The 25,606-nt window shown below is 45.0% G+C and overlaps 2 protein-coding genes across 2 annotated transcripts in view; one reads left to right on the top strand and one right to left on the bottom strand.

Moving 5' to 3' along the window:
• mtfmt (mitochondrial methionyl-tRNA formyltransferase) overlaps positions 1-20,273 on the top strand; it is a 76,275-nt gene extending 56,002 nt beyond the window's left edge. Inside the window, exon 9 of the mRNA XM_078241103.1 lies at positions 20,221-20,273. Coding sequence (XP_078097229.1) covers positions 20,221-20,226 — 6 coding nt within the window. The 3' untranslated portion in view covers positions 20,227-20,273. The remainder of the gene's footprint in view (positions 1-20,220) is intronic.
• cilp (cartilage intermediate layer protein, nucleotide pyrophosphohydrolase) overlaps positions 3,176-25,606 on the bottom strand; it is a 52,756-nt gene continuing 30,325 nt past the window's right edge. The window contains exons 4-8 of the mRNA XM_078241100.1: positions 21,661-21,729; positions 17,263-17,577; positions 10,860-10,968; positions 9,274-9,431; positions 3,176-6,857 (exon numbers count right to left, since the gene is read on the bottom strand). Of these exons, the coding sequence (XP_078097226.1) occupies positions 4,489-6,857; positions 9,274-9,431; positions 10,860-10,968; positions 17,263-17,577; positions 21,661-21,729 (3,020 nt within the window). The 3' untranslated portion in view covers positions 3,176-4,488. The remainder of the gene's footprint in view (positions 6,858-9,273; positions 9,432-10,859; positions 10,969-17,262; positions 17,578-21,660; positions 21,730-25,606) is intronic.

Raw genomic sequence — 25,606 nt, 5'->3', positions numbered from 1 at the left:
GGAGAGTTTATTTGGCCGTTCAACCTTTGCTGACTCTTCAAAAAATCTGTAAACTTTGGAAAATAGCAGCTGTAGAAGGCCAATTACCCCCTTGACCCTGTTTTGCCACTCAATTAGATCTTGGTTGATCTGCAATTTAACTCAATTTAATGCCTTTTCTATCCCTCCATAGAACCATAGAAAAGGTACGGCACCAAAGGAGGCCGTTTGGCCCACCTTGTCCATGCCAGCCTGAGGACACCAAAGTGCCCTTTCTAATCCCACCTTCCTGTACCTGGCCCATAGCCCTGTAGCTTACAGCATTTAAGGTGCAAATCCAGGTACTTTTAAAAAAAGTTTAGGGTCTCTGCCTCCACCACCAACTCAGGCAGTGAATTCCAGACACCCAACACCCTCTGCGTAAAAAAGTTCTTCTTCATGTCCCCTCTCCACCTACTGCCACTTATCCTGAATCTATGTCCCTGGTTCGAGAATTCTCCATCAAGGTAAATATTTTTATTCTGTCCACTCCATTTCTTCCACTCATAATTCTGTAAACCTCAATCAAGTCACCCCTCAGCCTTCTTTGTTCCAAGGAAAATTACCCCAACCTATCAAATCTCTTCTCGTAACTACACTTTACCAGCCCTGGCAACATTCTTGCAAACTTCTTCTACACTCTCTCCAGAGCAATTACATCCTTCCTGTAATGTGGTGACCAGAACTACTCACAATACTCCCGTTGTGGCCTCACCAGTGTTTTATACAATTCCAACATTATATCCTTTTCTATTCTATACCTCTGCCAATGAAGGAGAGCATTTTTTATAACTTTGTCTACTTGAACTGCTGCTTTTAAGGATCTGTGTACCTGTACGCCAAGATCTCTCAATTCACCTACCTCTCTTAGTATATTCCCATTTATTGTGTGTTCCCTATAACTGTTTGAGCTCCCGAAATGCCTGACCTCACACTTCTCTGTGTTAAAATCCATCTGCCACTTTACCGCCCACTCCGCCAACTAATAACCTATCAATATCCCTTATTACTTTTAACTAGCAAATGTCTCTCAGATATAAATTTACAATCTATCATCAGTTGTCACTTGTGGAAAGAACTCCCAAGCTTTTACCATTCTTTTTCTGATCCTAATTTCACACTAGCATTTTCTGCTTCCAATGTTTAGAGTATGGCCCATAGCGTCTGGTAGGTTTTGCAATGGATTGCCACTCCATTTGTGACGACTTACCTTGGAATCCCATTGCTCCTATTGTGCCTGACCTTCTGGTTCAGGGTCACTGAGGCCTACACTGATGGGCAGCTCAGTCAAAAGTAAGTAGGCCACCCACTCTTTACCGTGGTAACTGCTGAAAACCAGATAAGGTTGAAGGTGTGTGGGTGGAAGGGATGGGTTGAGTGATCAGTGGGGCGATGTGCTGACTGGGGTAGGTAAGTGAAGGTATGCTGCATATTCTGGGTGGGGTGGGTCAGTGGAGGGTGAGATTTGGGGTGAGATGAGTCAGGTGGTCAGTGGGGGCCAGGTGGTCTGGGGCAGTTCAGGAGAGTCCCATGCAGACCTGGGGGCATCCGGGGTCCTGTGAGAGTTTTACAGTGCATGGTGTAGCTTTGGGGGCATTTAATGTGAGAGTGAGGGGAGTGGTGTTTAGTCAGATGTCACGTGTTGGGTTGGACAAGATCATTACAATCATTTTGTCTCATTGTGTCATTGGCAACTTTGGATATTTAGCTTTCTATCCCATCATCTAAGTCCTTAATGTATATGATGAATATTTGAGGCACCAACACAGATCCTTATAGGATACATGAACACATGCTGCCAATTTGACTACCTGCCTATTATCCCTACTCTCTATCGCCTGCCTACCCGGCTAATTTTCGAATCATTTATCTCCAATTATTTGGGTGTCACCTTTAGCCAATGGTCTTATTGGTCTCTTTGATCACTAGATTGCTCCTTGGGATCAGAGAATTTTTCTGATGGGTTGAATAGATTGGATCTATACTCTCTGAGGTTTAGAAGAATAAAGGTGATCTCACTGAAACCTATAAGATTCCAAAGTGCTTTGATAGGGAAGACAACACCAGATTATTTCTGCCGGAGTCTAAAACACAGCGGCATGGTCTGAGGATCAAGGGCTGATCATTTAGGACTGAGATGAGGAGAAATGTCTTAACTTTGTGAATTCTTTACCCCAGAGGTTGCAGATGCTCCATTGTTAAATAAATTTAAGGCCAGGATCAACAGGTTTTTGGTTTCTCAGGCAATTAAGCAAAACGGGGGAGCGGGCAGGAAAATGGAGTTGAAGCCCAAGATCAGGATTAAATGGGGGAACAGGCTTGATGGGCCAAATGATCTCCTCCTATCTCTTGTGTTCTTATGAGGGACCTTTTATATGGACTTCCAGAGGTATTTAATATAATATCCAGAGACATTGGCCAGAAATTTCTGCTGCTTTTTTTGTTGAGCGAGTTTAGTGGTGGGAGCAGAAAGTACCACGAGAAGTACAAATTCCTTTCATTCCATTGGCATTGACAGTGTGACATGATTGTTTCTTCCCTGCCATCGTTCAACATCAGAAACATCATTAGAATAAATTAACATATCATTATCAGGCCCACATGCCAGAATCATCTTCCAAAGTCAAAAAATCTTATCCACGGTGGAATGATGGCAGAACAAGTGTGAAGCACGATTAGTTTCTGAAGGTGAGATCTATTCCCAGGGGAACGGGGTGAGTGCAGCACTCACAGGGAGAGGGTCATGCTTGGCTAATGTCCTGGCCCTTTGCATGTTTCCTTTCGGATTGATCACAATCAGTTCCAATTCCCTGATTGCCTTGTAGATCTTTGCCTCTGATATTTTACCCAGTTCTCTTTTTGAGGTTATAATAGAATCTGCTTCCTCCAGGAACACATCACAACAATTTGCTGTTTCGGACACACATGTTACTTTGGGTTATTTTGCCAATTACTCGAACGATGATTTTTCTGGTTACTGATCCCCACTGAGAACAGTTATTCACTCAGTCGCTCATGATTTTGAATACTTATATCAATCGGCCGAACAGAACAATCTGAACTTGTCTGATCTCATCACATAACCAAATATTTCATTCTCAAATAGGATTTGGTTATGAAATAAATATTAACAGAAGAAAAAGTTGTGAAGCAGATTCAAAATTCAATCAATTTATTGTACAAAGAGTGAATATTCCATAATACCAATCATGATCAGAATACACCATCATCAAAAGAACAAAGATTGGAATAGATTCAAGCTGCGAATTATATTTTAAAGTGTTTAATTTTGTTTTCAATACAGTTTTGCTAGAGTATATTGTAAATGGTGCAATGCCAACTATCCCCAAGGAACTTGGTCCAAACGGTAAAACTGCTTTCAAACACTGCCAGAAATAAATAAGATTTATATTTACTCATTTCAAAAAGAACAGACTCATCTCACCGTTTGACGGATAAACAGAATCTGTTTCCTTCTTCAGGAACGGCTGATTTTGTGACTGGCTAGTCACGATTGGATGAGAATATAGGGGGCATGGTTAGTAAGTTTGCAGGTGACACCAAGAAGGTTATCTCCAATTGCAGCGGGATCTTGATCAATTGGGCCAGTGGGCTGACAAATGGCAGATGGAGTTTAATTTAGACAAATGCGAGGTAATGCATTTTGGTAGATTGAACCAAGGCAGGACTTATTCAGTTAATGGTAGGGCGTTGGGGAGAATTACAGACCAAAGAGATCAAGGAGCTATGAATATGTACCCCTAGAAAGTGGAGTCACAGGTGGACAGAGTGGTGAAGAAGGCATTCGGCATGCTTGGTTTCATCGGTCAGAACATTGAATACAGGAGTTGGGACGTCTTGTTGAAGTTGTACAGGGCATTGGTAAGGCCACACTTGGAATACTGTGTGCAATTCTGGTCACCCTATTATAGAAAGGATATTATTAAACGAGGAAGAGTGCAGAAAAGATTTACTAGGATGCTACCGGGACTTGATGGATTGAGTTATAAGGAGAGGCTGGATAGACTGGGACTTTTTTCTCTGGAGCGTAGGAGGCTGAAGGGTGACCTTATAGAGGTCTATAAAATAATGAGGGGCATAGACAAGGTAGATAGTCAATATCTTTCCCCAAAGGTAGGGGAATCTAAAACTAGAGGACATAGGTTTATGGTGAGAGGGGAGAGATACAAAAGTGTCCAGAGGGGCAATTTTTTCACACAGAGGGTGGTGAGTGTCTGGAACAAGCTGCCAGAGGTAGTAGTAGAGGCGGGTACAATTTTATCCTTTAAAAAGCATTTAGATAGTTACATGGGTACGATAGGTATAAAGGGATTTGGGCCAAATGCAGGCAATTGGGATTAGCTTAGGGGTTTTAAAAAAAAGGGCGGCATGGACAAGTTGGGCCGAAGGGCCTGTTTCCATGCTGGAAACCTCTATGACTCTATGATTCTGAGGATAGTTCAATCCACGTTACTGAACTGAAGGCCATTGCTCTCTGCGTGGTCCTCTCTGTTTTCTCTTTCCATTAAACAGACCAATACCAATCAGGTTGTCTCTCTGACCCCTCCGTCTCTTTCTTTGTCCCATTCTCATGCTGTTCACCACTGACTGCCCCGGGGATTTCTGCAGACTCTGGAAGACATTCTGCTGGTTTTCCTGCCTCTCATTACAGTTGAAGGTCAATGCCACGCCTACATTAGACTTCATTACTCTGGATACACTGTCTGAACTTCCATCAAAACACCTCCCCAGGGCTATTTCCTTAGCTGTCCTTGGATCCTGATCAGTTACTGTGTAGATTCCATAGTTGTGGCCAAGAGGATCAAGAGGAGCCAACATGGTGAACTCACTCGTATCATTGTTGACAGCAAAAGGCAGATGGTTAACCAGATATTCCTGTAACATATTGTTCACACTTTCTCTGTGGCAGTTATTTTGGGGGATAATCTTCACTAATGTGCGGTCGATGCGTTCTTGGTCATAGAGCATTCCACTACACTTGAATTCTAAGCAAACAGCAGAGCCGCCCGACGGGTCCAGAGTGCGAGTACTCCGCACGTCGCGAATACCGTAAATCTCTCCAACTGTCCGAGGATGAGTCCCTCCCATGTTTCGAGATCTCACAGTGATCTCGTGAGGACCATTGAATTTCACCTTTATATAACAAGCTCTAAATTCCAATGGTTTTGGCCACCAAGCAAGATAATCTTCTGTCCAACTCATTGGATCATCCTCATCGAATGGCACAGTGTTGTACTCATAACTGTCTCCTTCTACTCTGTAAAATCGGAACTGACCTGCACTAAATGAAGCCTCTTCACATTCTTTTAAGTTTTCATAAGGGTAAATAGGACCATTCATTTCATCTGGGACATTGGGAGTTGGTTTGGCTACATTAATTTTAAAAGCTGTCTTCTTAACTTTGGCATCTTCATGGTCTGACCTTCTATACTGAAGCTTATTTAAGTAAGAGTGCTGAACACCTACTCTATTGGAATTTATTCTGGGGGAAGATGCCACTGCCTCAAGTTCTTCTCCTCCTAAAGTTGCCATCACAAAGGCAGAGTAAGCATCTGGCTGCTGGTCATCACAGAAAGCTGGCAAACAAGCTCCATTCGAACCAGTAATGACGCTGTCAAAACGACCCCAAGCCCTGGGATTGGAGGAAAAGCCTTCCATCGGCTCTACATTAATAAGTGACACAACAACTCCTTCAATTTGATCACTAGACATAAATCGGTCACTGTGAAAAGTTCTGACTTTCACATAGCATCTTCTACTTTCAGGGACATCGAGGTTAAAAAGTCTTCTCTCTCGAATCTCCATATTCCCCACAAGGAATGTTCTCTCCTCTCGTTTATTTCGTTGACTTTTAATAAAGGTAAAATCACCTTCTTCTTCCCAGAAGCCTGTTTCAGGATTGAGTGACCACAATTTCATTTTGTGCAGGTGTTCTGGCATTTTAACTTGTGCTGAATCCAGGAAAACCTCTACTTGTCCTGCATTGAGGCTTTCCATTGCTGTTTCATCCCGAAAATCAAGCGAAAACATGCCATACGTCCTCAAAGGAAGAACATCACCTTCTTCATTGATGAAATTCAGATCACTCTGAGCTGCTGAAGCTAAAGAGATATCCCTTGGATCCAAGAAAGTTACACTGGCTTTGACTAATCCCCTGTAAATATCTCCATTCTGCCTGTAGAAAGAGTTGGGAGGAATCTCCAATTCCGCGATAGGATTTTGGCTTTCTGTTGCCCCAAGGGAAATGGTGTTGCTGATGGAACAATCCAGAGTGATTACTGGCTTCTTCCTCACAAGTTTAATTTCATGAAACACTGAGCCCCCTTTTTTGTTAAAGGGAAGAACCTTTGTCGTGTTCACAAACTTTTGATAGCGATCGACAAAGGTGAGCACTAATCGATCAATGTCTGCAGGGACCTGAATGGAGAATGTTCCTCTGTACCCGGTCATACTGATTTTCTTTCCATTCATGAAGATCTGTCCAAACCGCATGGCTTCACCATTATCAGCAGCTACTGCACGACCACGGACAATTGTCCTGATTTCAACGCACTTCTGACAGCCACAACTGCTAACCACCTTGATGGGGAGGGTGTATTTGCTGCAGGAGATGCTCTTTTCCTCCAGTCTCACTGCTCCACAGCAGTATGCTGTTTTATCTTTGCATCCTAACTCTGGCTCGTGTTCTCCTGTGCATGTTGTCACAGGACATTTTCCCACGTTATAGTAAAAGGACTGAGTCAGATTCTGGTAACAGTCATAAGGAAGTTGTATTAAGTGACTGTCAGGTGTGGGGTTGCAGAATGGAGCCCTCGTAGCTGTGAAAACAAGAACATTCATTTTAAAACCTGTACTTTCACTTCACGTCACATTTCCATGAAGCTTTTCAAAGCATTTCAATTTGATGACTTTTGGTTTGATTGAAATGGTGACGAGTCTATAAAAAGTGGCTGCATTTTTTGGTGCAATGCTTTGAGGAAGGGATGTCATCTCGTGAAATTCACCACTTTCCTTCAGAAAATGCTACAACATTTTCAGTATTTACCTGAGTACAAAGAGTAACATAATGTTATTGTCACTGGATTAATAATCCAGAGTAAAGCTCTGGGAGCCTGGGTTCGAATTCATCCCCCCCCCCACCCCCACCCACCTTACTCTGAGATGATGCCCTCTGGTCCGAGACTCTCCCACAAGGGGAAACAACCTCTCAGCATCAACCTGTCAAGCCCTGAGAATCCTATCTGTCTCCATAAGGTCGCCTCTCATTCTTCTAAACTCCAGTGAGTTCAGGCCCAACCTACTCAACCTCTCCTCATAGGAAAATCCCTCCATTCCCGGGATCAACATAATGAACCTTCTCTGGACTGCCTCCAATGCCAGGATATCTTTTCTTAGATAAGGGGACCAAAACTATTCACAGGATTCCCGGTGTGGTCTAACTAGCGCCTTGTATAGTTTTAACACGACTCCCCTATTTTTATACTCCATTCCCTTTGAAATAAAGGCCAACATTCCATTTGCCTTCCGATTATCTGCTGAACTTTCTAGCTTTTTGTGATTTATGCACAAGGACCCCCAAATCCCTCGGTGCTGCAGCTTTCTGCAGTCTTTCTCCATTTAAATAATATTCAGCTCCTTTATTCTTCCTACCCAAGTGCATAGCGTCACGTTTTCCTAATTCTGCCATTCTTACCTGGTCTGGCCTACATGCGACTCCAAATCAACAGCAATGTGGTTGACTCTGAAATGGCCGAGGACGCCACTCAGTTCAAGGGAAATTAGGGATGGGTAATAAATAGAAGCTCAGCCAGTAACGCCCACATCCCAGGATTAGAAAAACATATACATATCCAAACTCTGGCATGCCAGGCCGAGATAGTGGACACGTCCTGACAAAAACCTTGTTACTTAGAGGTGACAATGCTACCAACTGAGCCAAGCTGTCACAAATTCAGCCAATCAGAGGCCATTTTTGGATATTAACTGGCCTTCAAAATATTGCAGTCAGATAGCTCACACATGTCCACTGACAGCATACCCACCCAGGCATAGCCATACATTACGTCCTCCAAACAAATAAGGGAGTGAATGCTTGTTTAAGCTCTCACATCAGGATTCATTCATGCCGAGGCATTCATAGAATCATAGAATCCCTACAGTGCAGGAAGAGGCCATTCGGCCCATCGAGTCTGCACCAACCACAATCCCACCCAGGCCCTACCCCCATATCCCTACATATTTTTACCCACTAATCCCTCTAACCTACACATCTCAGGACACTAAGGGGCAATTTTGAGCATGGCCAATCAACCTAACTCGCACATCTTTGGACTGTGGGAGGAAACCAGAGCACCCGGAGGAAACCCACGCAGACACGAGGAGAATGTGCAAACTCCACACAGACAGTGACCCGAGCCGGGAATCGAACCCAGGTCCCTGGAGCTGTGAAGCAGCAGTGCTAACCACTGTGCTACCGTGCCGCCATTCGACACCACATAATGTAACCCGGACTCTTCTGCCGTTGCAAAAGCAGCACTGCACTGTTGGATGGACAGTAAACTGATTGGGTGCCGCCCTATTGGAGGGTCAGTACTGAGGGAGGGCTGCAGTTGTATTTTTGCTGAACATTTTGAATTATTTCTGTAAATGTTTCCTTCCGTTTATCGAGCTTTAAACCCTATTTTCCAAATCAAACCTAGTCAGTGCTCCCTTAATTCCTGGAAGAGCTCAGCAGGTCAGGCAGCATCTGTGCAGAGTTAAGGGGTGGGATTCTCTGGTCCTGCTGCAGTGAATGGAGATCTGTCCTCACCGGCAACAGCGGGATGTGAACAGCCGGAGAATTCTGGCCAACATTTCGAGTCCGATTTGACTGCAAGATTTGCTGAATTTTCCGTCACTTTCTGTTTTTACTTCAAAAATAACTTATTGGCTGTAAACGCTTCACGGAGTGTTGAGGTGGTGAAAGATGCTAAATTAATGCCATATCAGTCTATCCTTTGAAAAAGGGTCTGGTGAATGCATTGGTGCAGACTCGATGGGCCGAAGGGCCTCTTCTGCACTGTAGGATTCTGTGATTGTGAATTATTTCACTTATGCACAACGTATAAGTATCTGTTTTGGATCTTTTTCAGGCATTGACCAATTTACTAACACAGACTTTAGGATAACAAATTTCAGAATTTTCTTACACAATGATCTCTAACTGTGGTTAAAAGTGTGAAGTTATTTAGTTACCGATCACAGTAAGTGTGGCTGGCTGGGATTTAACAGAACCCACAATGTTACTCGCTCGACACATGTATTGCCCGGCATGTTGTGGTTTCAGCTGCTTTAACACAAGTGTACCATCAGATTCATGTGTCTTCACATTGAGTACGGAGCCGTTATGATACCTGCAAAAAAATAGAAGGGGCGATAATTAAAAGGAGAGAAATACAGAATTTAAATGAATCATAAAAATACAATGCAGTGATCCAGAACTTCCAGCCTCCACGTCGGATCTGAAGCAGGTTGGGCAGACACAGAGTTATCGAGTCAGCTAGAAGGAGGCCACTCAGCCCATCGAGTCCATGCTGGCTCTCCATGGAAAAACCCAATCAATCTCATTCCCCTGTCTATCCTCATAACTCTGAATGCTTATTTCCTTATTTCCAATTCAATTTCCCTTTGAAATCACAAGCTACTTTTAGCATTTCACTTCTGGATTTCCCGATCAATCACAGAGAGTTGATGGGATAACGCGCTGAATCTATCAAAGTTAAAGGGACCCCAGCAGTGATCAGAATAACTGAACAGGATCTGAATTCTGCAGCTCCTTCAGCTGTGAAAATTTCTCCCTGTGTCTTGGACGCTGTGGATCTAAGGCACTGAAATTAGGTCATTTTTCCTAAGCACGGTGTAATGATTTCAATCAGGTTATTGAGGTTGACCTATTGGAGTATGAACTCCCTGATTAAGGATCCAATTGATGGGCCAATCAGGGAGTCTTTGCCTTGTACTTAACTGGGAGTGTCAGTTGATAGAGGTGGACAAGATTCTGACAGGTTTAGATAAGATGGACAAAGAAAAGCTGTTCCCATTAGCTGATGGGACAAGGACGAGGGGGGGGGGGGGGACACAGATTTAAGGTTTGGGTCAGAGATGCAGGGGGGGATGTTCCTCTGACACCCCCAGAGGTAGACTGCTGACTCTTGCCCAAAACCTTGTATCTGGGTCTCCTAGTTCTTGAACTATCGGCTAATCTGTACGTTTTTTTGTGTATCCTATTAAACCGGTCATAATCTTGGACACCTCTATCCAATCTCTCCTCAACCTTCTTTGCTCCAAGGAGAACAATCCCAGCTTCTCTGAGCTAACCTTGTAGCTAAATACCCTAATCCCCGAAACCATTCTGGTAAACCTCTGCACCTTGTGTTCAAATCTTTCCTTTCGAACCTCCTGACAGCTGCATCCCTGGAATAAAGCTTGGCCAAGCCTCCCATCCTAAACTCATCAATTGTCTGATTCTTGTCTCTGGTGCTCCCTCCTGTTCCATTCACCATTTGTTGCTGTGTTTTCAGCTATTAAATTACCATGTCTCAGAACTGTTTGAAGAGAGTGAAACCAGAAGAGAAAATGTTGGAAAATCTCAGCAGGTCTGGCAGCATCAGTCAGGAGAGAAAAGAGCTGATGTTTCGAGTCCAGATGACCCTTTGTCAAAGCAGGTCAAGAGGGTTTGAGGAGGGTATTAACTACAGACATTTCAGAGTTAGGGAGAAAAGTGGCCAAGCAGGGATTAACATAAAGAAGATATTTTAAGTTTGACCAAAAAGGGTTCTTACCAGAGGTATTTGTCTGGTGGAGGATTACACTGAACCTTGCAACAGAAAGTTACACTTTGTCCCTCACGCCTGAGTTTGTTCAGTGGCTGTTTCCTGATGAAAGGCTTTTCTGCATTACACAAAGATCAAGATTTAGTAAATTCAAACAATTCTAAAGTTTATTTATTAGTATCACAAATAGGCTTACATTAACACTGCAATGAAGTTACTGTGAAAATCCCCTAGTTGCCACACTCTGGCGCCAGTTCGGGTACACTGAGGGAGAATTCAGCACGGCCAATGCACCCGAACCAGCACGTCTTTCAGACTGAGAGGGGAAACTGGAGCACCCGGAGGAAACCCACGCAGACACGGGGAGAATGTGCAGACTCGGCACAGACAGTGACCCAAGCCAGGAATTGATCCCAGGTCCCTGGTGCTGTGAGTCAGCACTGTGCTAACCGCTGTGCCATCGTGTCCGCCTCCAGTGAGATGTTTAATTGTTCACCACCACTCATGGCTGGATGCAGCAGAACTGGGAGTGACAGATCAAACATGGGGAAGGAAACCTCTTGCTGATCGCCACGTGGTGTCCCCCATCAGCTGGTGAATCAGTGCTCTTCCATGGTGAACATCATTTGGAGGAAGCACTGAGGGTGGCAAGGGTACAGAATGTACTGGGGTGGGGGTGGGGAGTAGGGGGGGGGTGCGGGGAGTGGATTTCAATGTCCATTACCCATGTCTGGGGAGGTGCTAGCTGATTGGAAAACAGCTAATGTAACGCCACTGTTTAAAAAAGGAGGTAGACAAAAGGCAGGTAACTACAGGCCGGTTAGCTTAACATCCATAGTTGGGAAAATGCTGGAATCTATCATTAAGGAAGAAATAGCAGGACACCTGGAAAAGAATGGTTCAATCAAGCAGACGCAGCATGGATTCATGAAGGGAAAGTCATGTATCACTAATTTACTGGAATTTTTTGAGGATATAACGAGTGCAGTTGACAGAGGGGAACCGGTGGATGTGGTGTATTTAGATTTCCAGAAGGCGTTCGATAAGGTGCCTCACAAAAGGTTGCTGCATAAGATAAAGGTACACGGAGTTGGGGGTGAAGTGTTAGCGTGGATTGAGGATTGGCTATCTAACAGGATGTGGAGATGCCGGCGTTGGACTGGGGTAAACACAGTAAGAAGTTTAACAACACCAGGTTAAAGTCCAACAGGTTTATTTGGTAGCAAATCCGTAGCTTGTGTGGCTTTTGCTACCAAATAAACCTGTTGGACTTTAACCTGGTGTTGTTAAACTTCTTACTGTATCTAACAGGAAGCAGAGAGTCGGAATAAATGGGTGCTTTTCCGGTTGGCAATCAGTGACTAGTGGCGTGCCACAGGGATCGGTGCTGGGGCCTCAACTATTTACCATATACATAGACGATCTGGAGGAGGGGACCGAGTGTAGGGTAACAAAGTTTGCGGATGACACAAAGATGAGTGGGAAAGCAAATTGCGTGGAGGACACAGAGAGTCTGCAGAGAGATTTGGATAGGCTAAGTGAGTGGGCAAGGATCTGGCAGATGGAGTATAACGTTGGTAAGTGTGAGGTTATCCACTTTGGAAGGAATAATAGTAAAATGGACAATTATTTAAACGGTGAAAAATTACAACATGCTACTGTGCAGAGGGACCTGGGGGTCCTTGTGCATGAATCACAAAAACTCAGTTTGCAGGTGCAGCAGGTAATCAAGAAGGCAAATGGAATGTTGGCCTTTATCGCGAGAGGGATGGAGTATAAAAGCAGGGAGGTCATGCTGCAACTGTACAGGGTACAGGTGAGGCCGCACCTAGAGTACTGTGTACAATTTTGGTCCCCTTATTTAAGAAAGGATATATTAGCTTTGGAGGGGATACAGAGAAGGTTCACCAGGTTGATTCCGGAGATGAGGGGGTTAGCTTATGAGGAGAGATTGAGTAGACTGGGCCTGTACTCATTGGAGTTTAGAAGGTTGAGGGGAGATCTTATAGAGACATATAAGATAATGAAGGGGCTAGACAGGGTAGAAGCAGCGAGGTTATTTCCACTTACAATGGAAACAAGAACTAGGGGGCATAGCCTCAAAATATGGGGGAGTCAATTTAGAACAAAGTTGAGGAGGAACTTCTTCTCCCAGAGGGTAGTGAATCTTTGGAATTCTCTGCCCAATGAAGCAGTAGAGGCTACCTCATTAAATGTGTTTAATTCACAGATAGATTTTTAAGCATTAAGGGAATGAAGGTTTATGGGGAGCGGGTGGGTAAATGGAACTGAACCCACTATCAGATCAGCCATGATCTTATTGAATGGCGGAGCAGGCTTGAGGGGCTAGATGGCCTACTCCTGCTCCTATTTCTTATGTTCTTATGTTCTTAAGAATGACTCAGTAGCATCACCACAGACCGAGCTGGCCGGGTCCTAAAGGACATCGCTGCTAGACTGGGACTGCGACGGGTGGTGAGGGAACCAACAAGAGGGAAAAACACACTTGACCTCACCCTCACCAACCTGCCTGCAACAGATGCATCTACCCATGGCAGTATCGGTAGGAGTGACCACCGCACAGTCCTTGTGGAGACAAAGTCCCACCTTCACATTGAGAATAACCTCCATTGTGTTGTGTGGCACTGTCACCGTGCTAAATAGAATAGACTTCAATAAGATCCAGCAACTCAAGACTGGGCATCCATGACGCGCTGTGGGCCATCAACAGCAGCAGTATTGTGCTCAACCCCATGGCCCAGCATGTCCCCCATTCCTCAATGAAGAGTGCAGGAGAACATGCCAGGAATAACACCAGCCATGCCTAAAAATTAGATGCTAACTTAGTGAAGCTACAACACTGCATTTGCATCAAACAGCATAAACAGCAAGTTATCGAGCTAAACAATTCTACAAACAACGGATTAGATCTGAACTATGCAATCTTTTAAAATTCATTTAGGGGATGTGGAGCGTCGCTGGCTGGGCCAGTATTTATTGCCCATCCCTAATTGCCCTTGAGAAGATAATGGTGAGCTGCCTTCTGCCTCTGCAGTCCCCGAGGTGTAGGTACACCTAGAGTGCTGTTAGGGAGGGAGTTCCAGGATTTTGACCCAGCGACAGTGAAGGAACGGTAATATATTTCCAACTCAGAATGGTGAGTGACTCCGAGGGGAACTTGCAGGTCATGTTGTTCCCAGGTATCTATTGCCCTTGTCCTTCTAGATGGTAGTGGTTGTTGGTTTGGAGGGTGCTGCCTAAGGAACCTTGGTGAGTTCCTGCAGTGCATCTTGTAGCTGGTACAGACAGCTGCTACTGTTTTTCAGGGGTGGAGGGATTAAATGTTTGTAGAAGGGGTAGCAATCAAGTGGGCTGCTTTGTCATAGAGTAATAGAGTCATACAGCACAGAAACAGGCCCTTTGGCCCACCATGTCTCTGTCGACCATCAAATACCAATCTATACTAATCCCAGCCCTTGGACCATAGCCTGCTATGCCTTGGAGATTTGAGTGCTTGTCCAGATGCTTCTTAAACGTTGTGAGAATTCCTGCCTCCAGCACCCTCTCAGGCAGCATGTTCCATATTTCCACTACCCTCTAGGTGAAAAGATTCTCCTCAGCGTCTCTCTAAACCACTTACTCTTCACTTTAAACCATGTCCTCTGGTCTTAGACACCTCTGTGATGGGGAAAAGATTCATATGATCTACCCTATCAATGCCTCTCAATTTTGTATACATCTAGCAGATCCCTCCTCAGCTTCCTGTGCTCCAGGGAAAACGACCCAGCCAATCCAGTCTCTCCTCATAGCTGAAACATTCCATCCCAGGCAACATCCCGGTGAATCTTCTCTGCAGCCTCTCCAGTGCAATCACATCCTTCCGATAGTGTGGCAACCAGGAACTGCTCACAATATTCCACCAGTGGCCTAACCAATGCTTTATAAAGTTGAACCAAGACCTCACCGCTCCTATATTCAATGCACTAGCTAATGAAGACAAGCATTCCATATGCCTTCTTCACCACCCTATTTACCTGTACTGCCCCCTTCAGGGATCTGTGGCCTTTTCACCAAGGTCCCTTTGTTCCTCAATACATGGACAAGTTGGGCCGAAGGGCTGTTTCCATGTCCATTACCAAGAGTGACTCAGTAGCATCACCACAGACCGAGCTGGCCGGGTCCTAAAGGATCCAGGTAAACCTCAATGACTATGAATCTCTAGGGACCTACCATTCATTGTGTATATCCTACACTCATTAGACCTCCCAAAATGCATCACCTCACACTTACCAGAATTAAATTCTATCTGCCATTGCTCTGCCCAATTTACCAGCTGATTGTCAGTCTGTAGCTACAGACTATCCTCCTCACTATCAACAACACCACCAATTCTCACATCATCTGCAAACTTACTAATTAGACCTTCTACATTGACATCCAAGTCATGAATGTATTAACAATCAGCGAGGGTCCCAGCTCCGATCCCTGTGGTACACCACAGGCTTCCAATCACAAAAGCAATCCTCCACCATCACCCTTTGGAGATTCAGGAGGTGAGTTACTCACCACAGGATTCCCAGTCTCTGACCTGCGGTTGCAGCCACAGCATTTATATATTGAGCTCAGTTCAGTTTCTGGTCAATAGTAACCCCAAGACGTTAAGAGTGCAGGATTCAACAATAGTAATGCCATTGAATGTTAAAGGGTGATGAGGTTACAGATTGTGGGCGAGTACAATTCTGCTGCTGTTGATGGCCCACAGTGCATCATGGATGCCCAGTCTTGAGTTGCTAGATCGGCTCAAAGTCTGTCCCATTTGGCACGGTGACAGTGCCACACAACACGGTGGCGGGTATCTTCAATGTGAAGACAGGACTTTGTCTCCACAAGGACCTACAAGTGACAGTAGGTGGTCACTCCTACTGATACTGCCATGGACAGATGCATCTGCAGCCGGCAGATTGGTGAGGGTGAGGTCAAATGTGTTTTTCCTTCTTGTTGGTTCCCTCACCACCTGCCACAGTCCCAGCAGCAGCGATGGCCTTTAGGACCCGGCCAGCTGGGTCTGTGGTGATGTTACTGTGTCATTCTTAGTGATGTTGATGAAGTTCCCACCCAGAGCACATTCTGCACCCTTGCCACCCTCAGTGCTTCCTCCAAATAGTGTTCAACATGGAGGAATGCTGATTCATCAGCTGGGGTGGTAGGCACGTGGTGGTAATGAGCAGGAAGTTTCCTTGCCGATAATTACACTGGTGCTATGAGACTTTAGCGGGTCCAGAGTCGATGTTGAGGATCCCGGGGTAACTCCCTCCTGACTGTATACCACTAGGTTGCCACCTCTGCTGGGTCTGTCCTGCCGCTGGGACAGGACATACCCAGGGATGGTTATGATAGTGTCTGGGACATTATCTGTAAGATATGATTCAGTGAGAATGACTACGTCAGACTGATCTTGACAAGTCTGCTAAATGGATCTCCCAATTGTTGGCACAATTGCTCCCAGATGTTAGCAAGCAGGACTTTGCAGGGTTCATATGGCTGGGTTTGCTCTTGTCATTTCCAGTAATAGCTGGATACAACTGAGTGGTTTGCTCTGCAATTTCAGAGGGCTTTAAAGAGTCAACCACATTGCCGTGGGTCTGGAATCACACATAGGCCAGAGGTTTCCTACCCTAAAGGGCATCAGTCAACCAGATGGGTTTTTACAGCAACATTTAATTGTCATCATTAGACTTTTAATTCCAAATGTTTTGTTGAATTTAAATTCCATCACCTGCTGTGGTGGGATTCAAACCTGGGTCCCCAGAGCATTTTCCTGGGTCCCTGGATTAATAGTCTAGTGACGATACCACTGTGCCACTTTTCCACTGTTCACTTTGAAATCATAGAAACCCTACAGTGCAGAAGGAGGCCATTCGGCCCATCGAGTCTGCACCGACCACAGTCCCACCCAGGCCCTACCCCCACATATTTACCCGCTAATCTCTCTAACCTACACATCCCAGGACTCTAATGGGCAATTTTTAACCTGGCCAATCAACCTAACCCGCACATCTTTGTGTAGAGGATGCTGTCTAACCCTCACCAACAACCCTTCAATTCTCCTCCAGCAGGCTATATTCCTTCCTTATTGCCTGCTGGTTACCTCCTCCTATATCTTCCTCTCTCTCTCTCTGTGTTTCACATAACTCAACTATTCAAATTAGGGCAATGTAATAGTGAAGAGTGCGTAATAATGTGGAGTTATTATGTTGGGTTGTGTTCAAATGGGAATGCATGGAATGTTGGATGTATAATAAGCAAGTGTATTAAGTTGTATTTGATAACAAACAGGCTAATATCACAGAAAATATAGATAATATCATTGGATGTAATTTGTGAAACCTCTTTTATGATTAATAATCATTACCAGATCTCTTGAGTTTCACTTCAATGGTAGACGTTTTGCTGTTGCTTACACTCAGTGTGACAACTGTTACTCCGTAATAAGCCTTCTTAATTTTTAATGTTGTTTTGCCATCAGGGCAAAGACCAAGGATTTGGAACTTTCCCTTTTCATCGCAGACTGTCAAGAATTTCTCCGAATTTCCCCACAGATGGACAGTTGCCTTGGAGGCTGGAGCACCATCTTGTAGACATACAGAACCATAAAGTCGATGCTCTTTGCATATGCATCGATTACACTCTGCATTCATACGACCCATAGCACATCTCAGCTCACAACCTGCAACACAATGTTCAATGCTTGACATCAATTAATTCACATCAACCGATTCAATACGAAAGGATCAACATGTTCAAGAACAAATAAAATATAACGTTTCAGATCTTCTACAGACAGGAAATTAATGATTTTAGCATATTCAGCTCCTTTGAAAATGTATGAAGTAGGAAATTATTCATCTCTTAAAAGGAAATAGATCCAAACAGCTCAGGTTTCATCTTTCTATCTGAATGTTAAGCATTGCCAAAGTGATAGGGAAATTGTCACATTCAATGGAACAGAAGCAGTTGCCACTGGTTACTGGCCTCATGGCACAGTCCACTAATCAGGCCACAAAATTCCCTTTATGCGTGCAAGTGTGACTGCACAGCAGTCTTACAGGGACGGCAGTGCATTAGAATTATATATATTCTGGTGTTTGTCAATGTACAATATCACAAGGTTGCACAGATTTCTCTTTCTTGCAGGAACCAGTGCTGTGAGTGAGGGTTGTCTGGGGTCTGTGGTATAGCTGGGGTCCAGTGGGAATCCAACTGTATATAATGACCCTGATCCCTTTCTCTGACCAGTGGATTTTGGTGGAGGGGGGGGGGGGGGGGGGTCAGGTCAGAAGGCTACCCTGGAACAAGCTCCTGAAAGGCAGAAAGCGGTTGGTCTCAGCTAGGACCTTGCCAATGATAACGTTCCCAGTTCCTCGTCACAAGCTCTACTCTTGAGAACCCACAAAGGAATGACGCCTAACATCATGACACACGCCCACCCCCCCAACCCCAGTATAGTGATCCTGCTATGAAAACCCCCAAGGGGAATTATCTCACCCCCAATATAATGCCCCCCCGGCCCAGTGTAATGACACTGGTGTAATGATCCACTACTCACTGTAATGACCCCCCCCCCTCAGTGCAATGACCCCCCCCCCTCACTGTAATGACCCCCCCTCCCACTCAAAGAACAAAGAAAGAAAGAACAAAGAACAATACAGCACAGGAACAGGCCCTCCAAGCCCGTGCCGCTCCCTGGTCCAAACGAGACCATTCTTTTGTATCCCTCCATTCCCACTCCGTTCATGTGGCTATCTAGATAAGTCTTAAACGTTCCCAGTGTGTCCGCCTCCACCACCTTGCCCGGCAGTGCATTCCAGGCCCCCACCACCCTCTGTGTAAAATATGTCCTTCTGATGTCTATGTTAAACCTCCCCCCCTTCACCTTGAACCTATGACCCCTCGTGAACGTCACCACCAACCCGGGGAAAAGCTTCCCACCGTTCATCCTATCTATCCCCTTCATAATCTTGTACACCTCTATTAAGTCTCCCCTCATCCTCCGTCTTTCCAGGGAGAACAACCCCAGTTTCCCCAATCTCTCCTCATAACTAAGCCCCTCCATACCAGGCAACATCCTGGTAAACCTCCTCTGCACTCTCTCCAAAGCCTCCACGTCCTTCTGGTAGTGTGGCGACGAGAACTGGACGCAGTATTCCAAATGCAGTGCAATGACCCTGGTGTAATGATCCACTACTCACTGTAATGACCCCCCCCCTCAGTGCAATGACCCCCCCCCTCAGTGCAATGACCCCCCCCCCCCACACTCCGTGCAATGACCCCCCCCCCTCAGTGCAATGACCCCCCCCCCCCCCACACTCCGTGCAATGACCCCCTCCCCCCCACACTCCGTGCAATGACCCCCTCCCCCCCACACTCCGTGCAATGACCCCCCCCCCCCACACTCCGTGCAATGACCCCCCCCCCTCAGTGCAATGACCCCCTCCCCCCCACACTCGGTGCAATGACCCCCCCCCCCCCACACTCCGTGCAATGACCCCCCCCCCCCACACTCCGTGCAATGACCCCCTCCCCCCCACACTCCGTGCAATGACCCCCTCCCCCCCACACTCCGTGCAATGACCCCCTCCCCCCCACACTCGGTGCAATGACCCCCCCCCCCCCCACACTCCGTGCAATGACCCCCCCCCCCCCCCACACTCCGTGCAATGACCCCCTCCCCCCCACACTCCGTGCAATGACCCCCCCCCCCCCACACTCCGTGCAATGACCCCCTCCCCCCCACACTCCGTGCAATGACCCCGCTGTATTGACATCAGTGTACTGATCTCTGAAACTTGTCAGCGAAAGAATTGAAATTTTCTAAAGCACTTCCAAAACATTCCAGACTCCTCACTTCACCACAATGAGCTCTTTCTGCAATAGGAAAGGTTGGACAGGCTTGGCCTATGCCCCTTTCGGGTTTAGAAGAATGAAAGGTCATCTGACTGAAATATACAAAATCCAGAGGGTTCTTAATAGAGTGGATTCCAGAGAGTGACAGTACTGTGCTTTTAATGATGTTTCCCTGAAGTTTTTTCAAGCAGGCCTGGCCATTTTGTTTTGTTGCCGTCACGTCTGAGTCGATGTTCTCTAATTGTTACTAAAGGACTATAATGCGCATCTTGTTTATTTTTAACTTGGCCGAATGCAGTGTCCTGGAGTTTTATTGCCTTTTGGAACTGTTGGGTGACGAATGATTGACAGGTCAGGTGTCTTTGGACAGCTTTTTTCCCCCCACAAGGAAATACAAGACTTTAGTTTCTGTTTGGGTAGAAGCTGTTTGGATTGCAGACTGAAAGCAATGTTCTGTCTCTCTCAGGAGTGAAAAATCTGCTGTCTGTGAGGTGCAGCTAGAAACTAGAGGCAAACACTGTCTCTGTGTGTCTCAAGATGTGCTGGAGGTTCCAGGGCAGGGAAGGCCTCTGCGTTTTCAATTCAACATCCAAAGGATTAATCCACAGCAGGTGTTGGAAAGCTACAAAATCCAACATCATGTGAGCGTACTTGCTTTCTGTGCTAAGCCTAGAATGGGCGTATGTTTGTGGGGATTGATTGGTTTGGAACAGTATATTTAGCTGTTGAGGTTTATAAAATATCATGGCTGTTCCTTTTTTGTAATTGGTAAAAGTTATTGCTAATTTTCTTATTATATGTTAAATGCATTCTTAAATAAACTTTTTGTTTGATAAAAGCTCCCTACTGAGTCACTTGAATCAAACCTACAGCGAGACACCTTGTGCCAAATTCAATGTTCAAAACTTAGGCTGATTCCATAAAATGCCTTGGAGTTTCTGAGGTGGATCATAACGAGGGGATGCTTCCTCTTGTAGGGGAATGTAGAACCAGGCAACACAGTTTAAACATTAAGGGTAGTGATGAGGAGGTTTGTTCTTGTCTCAGAGAGTTGTTGATCTGTGAAATTCTCTTCCCTAAAAGGCAGTAGAGTTTGAGTCAGTGGAATATATCCATGGCTGAGTCAAACAGACTTTGATCTACAAAAGGAGTCAAAGTAAAGTAAACTATATTTATTAGTCACAAATAAGGCTTACATTAACACTGCAATGAAGTTACTGTGAAATTCCCCTAGTCGCCACACTCTGGTGCCTGTTCGGGTCAATGCACAGGCAGGAAAGTGGCGTTGGGGCTACAATCAGAACAGCCATGATCTTATTGTAAAATGGAGCATGCTTGAAGAACTGAATGGCCTACTTCTGCTCCTAGTTCTTGTGAGGAACACCTCAGTATAACTTACCCAAGGTGCATTAGTTATGAAAACCCAGAAACCCTAACGGCTGCTCCTCATTCTGTAATTTATACTTGAACCGGCAAAGAATTATGGGCAGATTGTAGGAAGAATCAAAAAAACAGGAGTAAACTTGGGGAAAGCAGTTAAAAGGTCACAAGTTTCCTGTAGCATTCTTGCAAATAAAGACATTAATAAAGCAAGGGAATTTATCCCAAAAGAATCTTAAAATTGACAAATAAATATATGGCTAAAGGTAGATTTGATATTTTTTCCACAAGTTTTTAAACAGAGTTAAAGAAATTTCAGGACAAATTGAAAATTCAAACTGATTTTGAGCAAAATTCAGGAGAATTACAGAAATAATTTAGGATAATCTACAGTTTGGCATTGCAAACATAAACAAAATAATCTGACTGGAATTCCAATTCAAAATGAAATTGCAAGTTACAACTTGGTGAATGAGAATTATTTTTATGCTGATGTTCTAATAAATGTAAGTGAATCGGATATTACCAACTGGCAGCTCCTCCCTGTTACTTTCCATTGAAATATTCAGGAATCTTGTGGCAGTTGCAGGAGTTGCTGCAAGGAGAAATGCAAATAGATAAAAATTAACACGACTGAAACTTGATAAATCACTGGGAGCCAGGGATCCACATCCCAGAGCGTTGGAAGAAGCGTCTGTAGAGATATCAGGTGCACTGGTGAACACCTTTCAACATTCTACAGATTTGGGAATTCCTAATGGACTCGTTTCGATCGCCTCAGGGGGTCGGAGAGGAATTTCCCAGATTTTTTTTCCCCATATTGGCCCTGGGGTTTTCACTCTGGGTTTTCGCCTCTCCCTGGAGATCACATGGTCTGGAATGGGGGGGTGGGGGTGAGTTAATAGGTTGTAATGAACAAAGCATCGTAGCTGTGAGGGACAGCTCGGTGGATAGGATATTGGTATGTAGATAGGCTGGAAAATTGGGCGGGGATCCTGGATTCAGGATTCAATCCTGGACCGGGGAGCGGCGCGGGCTTGGAGGGCCGAAGGGCCTGTTCCTGTGCTGTATTGTTCTTTGTTAAAGATTGGAAGGTAGAAAATGTAACCCCATTATTTATAAAAGAATGGAGAGATAAAATGTGTTTGTCTCACATCAAATAGTAAAGAAAATACTTGAATCTAATGTAAAGGATGTGATAACTGGACTTGTCGAGAATGTGGTAAGATTTCACAGACTTAACATGAACTTATGAAAGGGAAATCATGTTTGACAAACCTGTTAAGAGTTTTTTGAAGATGTAACTAGCAGAATAGATAAGGAGGAACCAGTGGATGCAGTGATTAGAATCTTCAGAAGGTTTTCGAAAAGCTCCCACACGGGCGAGATCCCCTCCGAAGGAGACCCCCTCAGTGGAGCGAGCATGCAAAATGCCGTAGACTTTGGCAGGAACAGTAGATCCCACCAGTGGCCAAAGGTGAGCTGCCTCTTCCTTGGGAAAACACACTATGCTGGGGAGAGGGGGGGAAGCAAGGGTAGGAAAATTCCCAGGACATTAGTAAACAAAATTAAAGCTCATCAGATTGGGTGTAATATTAGCATGGATTGAGAATTGGTTAGTGGACAAAAAGCAGAATAAAAATAACTGTCATCCTCAGGTTGGCAGGCTATGGCGATGCAAAGATCAGTGCTTGGGTCACAATATAGGGCGGCACGGTAGCACAGTGGTTAGCACTGCTGCTTCACAGCTCCAGGGACCTGGGTTCGATTCCTGGCTTGGGTCACTGTTTGTGTGGAGTTTACACATTCTCCTCGTGTCTGCGTGGGTTTCCTCCCACAGTCCAAAGATGTGCGGGTTAGGTTGATTGGCCATGCTAAAATTGCCCCTTAGTGTCCTGGGATGCGTAGGTCAGAGGGATTAGTGGGTAAAATATGTAGGGATATGGGGGTAGGGCCTGGGTGGGATTGTGGTCAGTGCAGATTTGATGGGCCTCTTTCTGTACTGTAGAGTTTCTATGATTCTAATATATATCAATGATTGAGATTTCCGAGTTTGCTGATGACACAAAACTCGGTGGGAATGTGAGTTATGATGGGGATGCGCAAGGAGATGGAAAATAATATCAATCAGTCACAGGAGAAAATACTAAAACCGGAAGAGGAAACATTGCCAATTGCAGAATCGTAGGTAATACATGAGAATTTGAAAAAGGAAACACAGTGAGAATATTGGGATCAGAAGATAGTTGTCAGGAATTGGAAGTGAATGTACCAGATCGGCCAACCCTGCAGAATGCCAATGAATTATTTCAAAGAGATCATGAAAGTGAATTTTGAGCTCCAAGAGAAAGGACCTCCTAAGATCACAATTGATCAAAGATTCCCCAAATGCTCAGGAACCAGGAGCTACAAGCTGTCACCACTCAAAAGGCAAAGCATGGCAAACAACATTGACAAAAACAACTAGCATCAGTTCATGAACAAAGAGGGAGAACATGATTAATCAGCCATGATTGAATGGTGGAGCAGACTCGATGGGCCGAGTGGCCTAATTCTGTTCCTATGTCTTATGGTCTTACATACCCTACATAAAGAGCAGGTTAAACCCATGATGTCCGAATGCAAAAAGGGAATTTATTGATAAGGAAAAATACAATAAGCAAAGAGCACAAGAAATGGATCAAGTGAGGAAACTCAAGCATATTAAAGACAAAATATCGCAACTTCCACTCAAGAACAATCAGACCAAGGAAATCCAAGTTGAGGCTACCAATCCTCCAATCTTCAAGGAGAACGTGATCAGGGAGGGTTCTAAAACCTTCAGACCATTCAAACTATAAAGTCAGAAAGTTGGGGGAGAAGTGGGCCACCAGCAGCAGCAAACTTGTACTCAAACCCAATCTGCAATCTCATGGCCCAGCATATCCCCCACTCTACCATTACCACCAAGCTAGGGGATCGACCCTGGTTCAATGGAGAGTGCAGGAGCGCATGCCAGGAGCAGCACCAGGCATATCTAAAAATGAGGTGTCAACCCGGTGAAGCTATACATGTGTGTCAAACAGCATAAGCAGCAAGTAATAGAGTTAAGTGATTCCACAACCAACGGATCAGATCCAAGCTCTGCAGTCCTGCCACATCCAGCTGTGAATGGTGGCGGACAATTAAACAACTCACTGGAGGAGGAGACTCCACAAATATCCCCACCCTCAATGCTGGAGGAGCCCAGCACATCAGTGCAAAAGATAAGGCTGAAGCATTCACAGCAATCTTCAGCCAGAAATACTGAGTGGATGGTCCATCTCAGCCTCCTCCAGAGATCCCCAGCATCACAGATGTCAATCTCCAGCCAATTTAATTCACTCCATGTGATATCAAGAAACAACTGAAGGCACTGGATACTGTAAAGATTATGGGCTGATGGACAATATCCAGGTTTGGGCTGACAAGTGGCAAGTAACATTTGTGCCACACAAGTGCCAGGCAATGACCATCCCCAATAAGAGATGGTGTAACCATCACCCCTTGATTTTCAGTAGAATTACCTTTACTGAATCCCCCATTATCAACATTCTGGGGATTACCATTGACCAGAAACTGAACTGGACCAGCCATGTAAATACTGGGGCTACAAGAGCATGTTCAAAGGTTAGGAATCCTGCAGTGAGTAATCCTGACTGCCCAAAGTCTGACCACAAGTCAGGAGTGTGATGGAATATTCTCCACTTGCCTGGATTAGTGCAGCTCCAACAACACTCAGGAAGCCCAACACCATCCAGGACAAAGCAGTCTGCTTGATTGGTACCCCATCCACTCCCCTTACAACTGGTACGCAGTGGCAGCAGTGTGCATCACCTACAGATGCATTGTAGCAGCTCATCAAGTCTGCTTAGACAGCACTCTCCAAACCTATGACCACTCTCATCTAAAAGGACAGCAGAGGGATGGGAACACCACCTGAAAGTTCCCCTCCAAGCCACACACCAAATATATCGCTGTTCATTCACTGTTGTTGGATCAAAAGTCTGGAACTCCCTTCCTAACAGCACTGTGGATGTGCCTACAGCACAAGGACTGCAGCGGTTCAAGGCGGCAGTTCATCCCCACCTTCTCAAGAACAATTAGAGATGGGCAATAGGTGCTGGCTCAGCCAATGATGCCCACATCCCATGAATGAATAAAAGCAATAGACTGGAGAAATACAAATGTAGTTCCATTGCTTAAAAAGGGATCGAAGGAAATGCCAAACAATTATAGGCCGGTTAGTCTTATATCGGTGATGGGCAAATTAGTAGAATCAACCCTGAGAGATAGGATTAACTGTCACGTAAAAAGACAGGGACTGGGCAGGGGAGGTCAGCATGGATTTGTTAAAGGAGGGTCTTGCCTCAAACTTGCTTGAATTCTTTGAGGAAGTGACAAGAAGGGTTGATGGAAGTAGTGCAGTGGATGATGTGCACATTGATTTTAGC

Source organism: Mustelus asterias, chromosome 24 (genome assembly GCF_964213995.1).
Source record: "Mustelus asterias chromosome 24, sMusAst1.hap1.1, whole genome shotgun sequence".
Classification (NCBI taxonomy): domain Eukaryota; kingdom Metazoa; phylum Chordata; class Chondrichthyes; order Carcharhiniformes; family Triakidae; genus Mustelus; species Mustelus asterias.
Note: the sequence above shows the minus strand (reverse complement) of the source record. Positions and strands in the feature narration are given on the sequence as shown.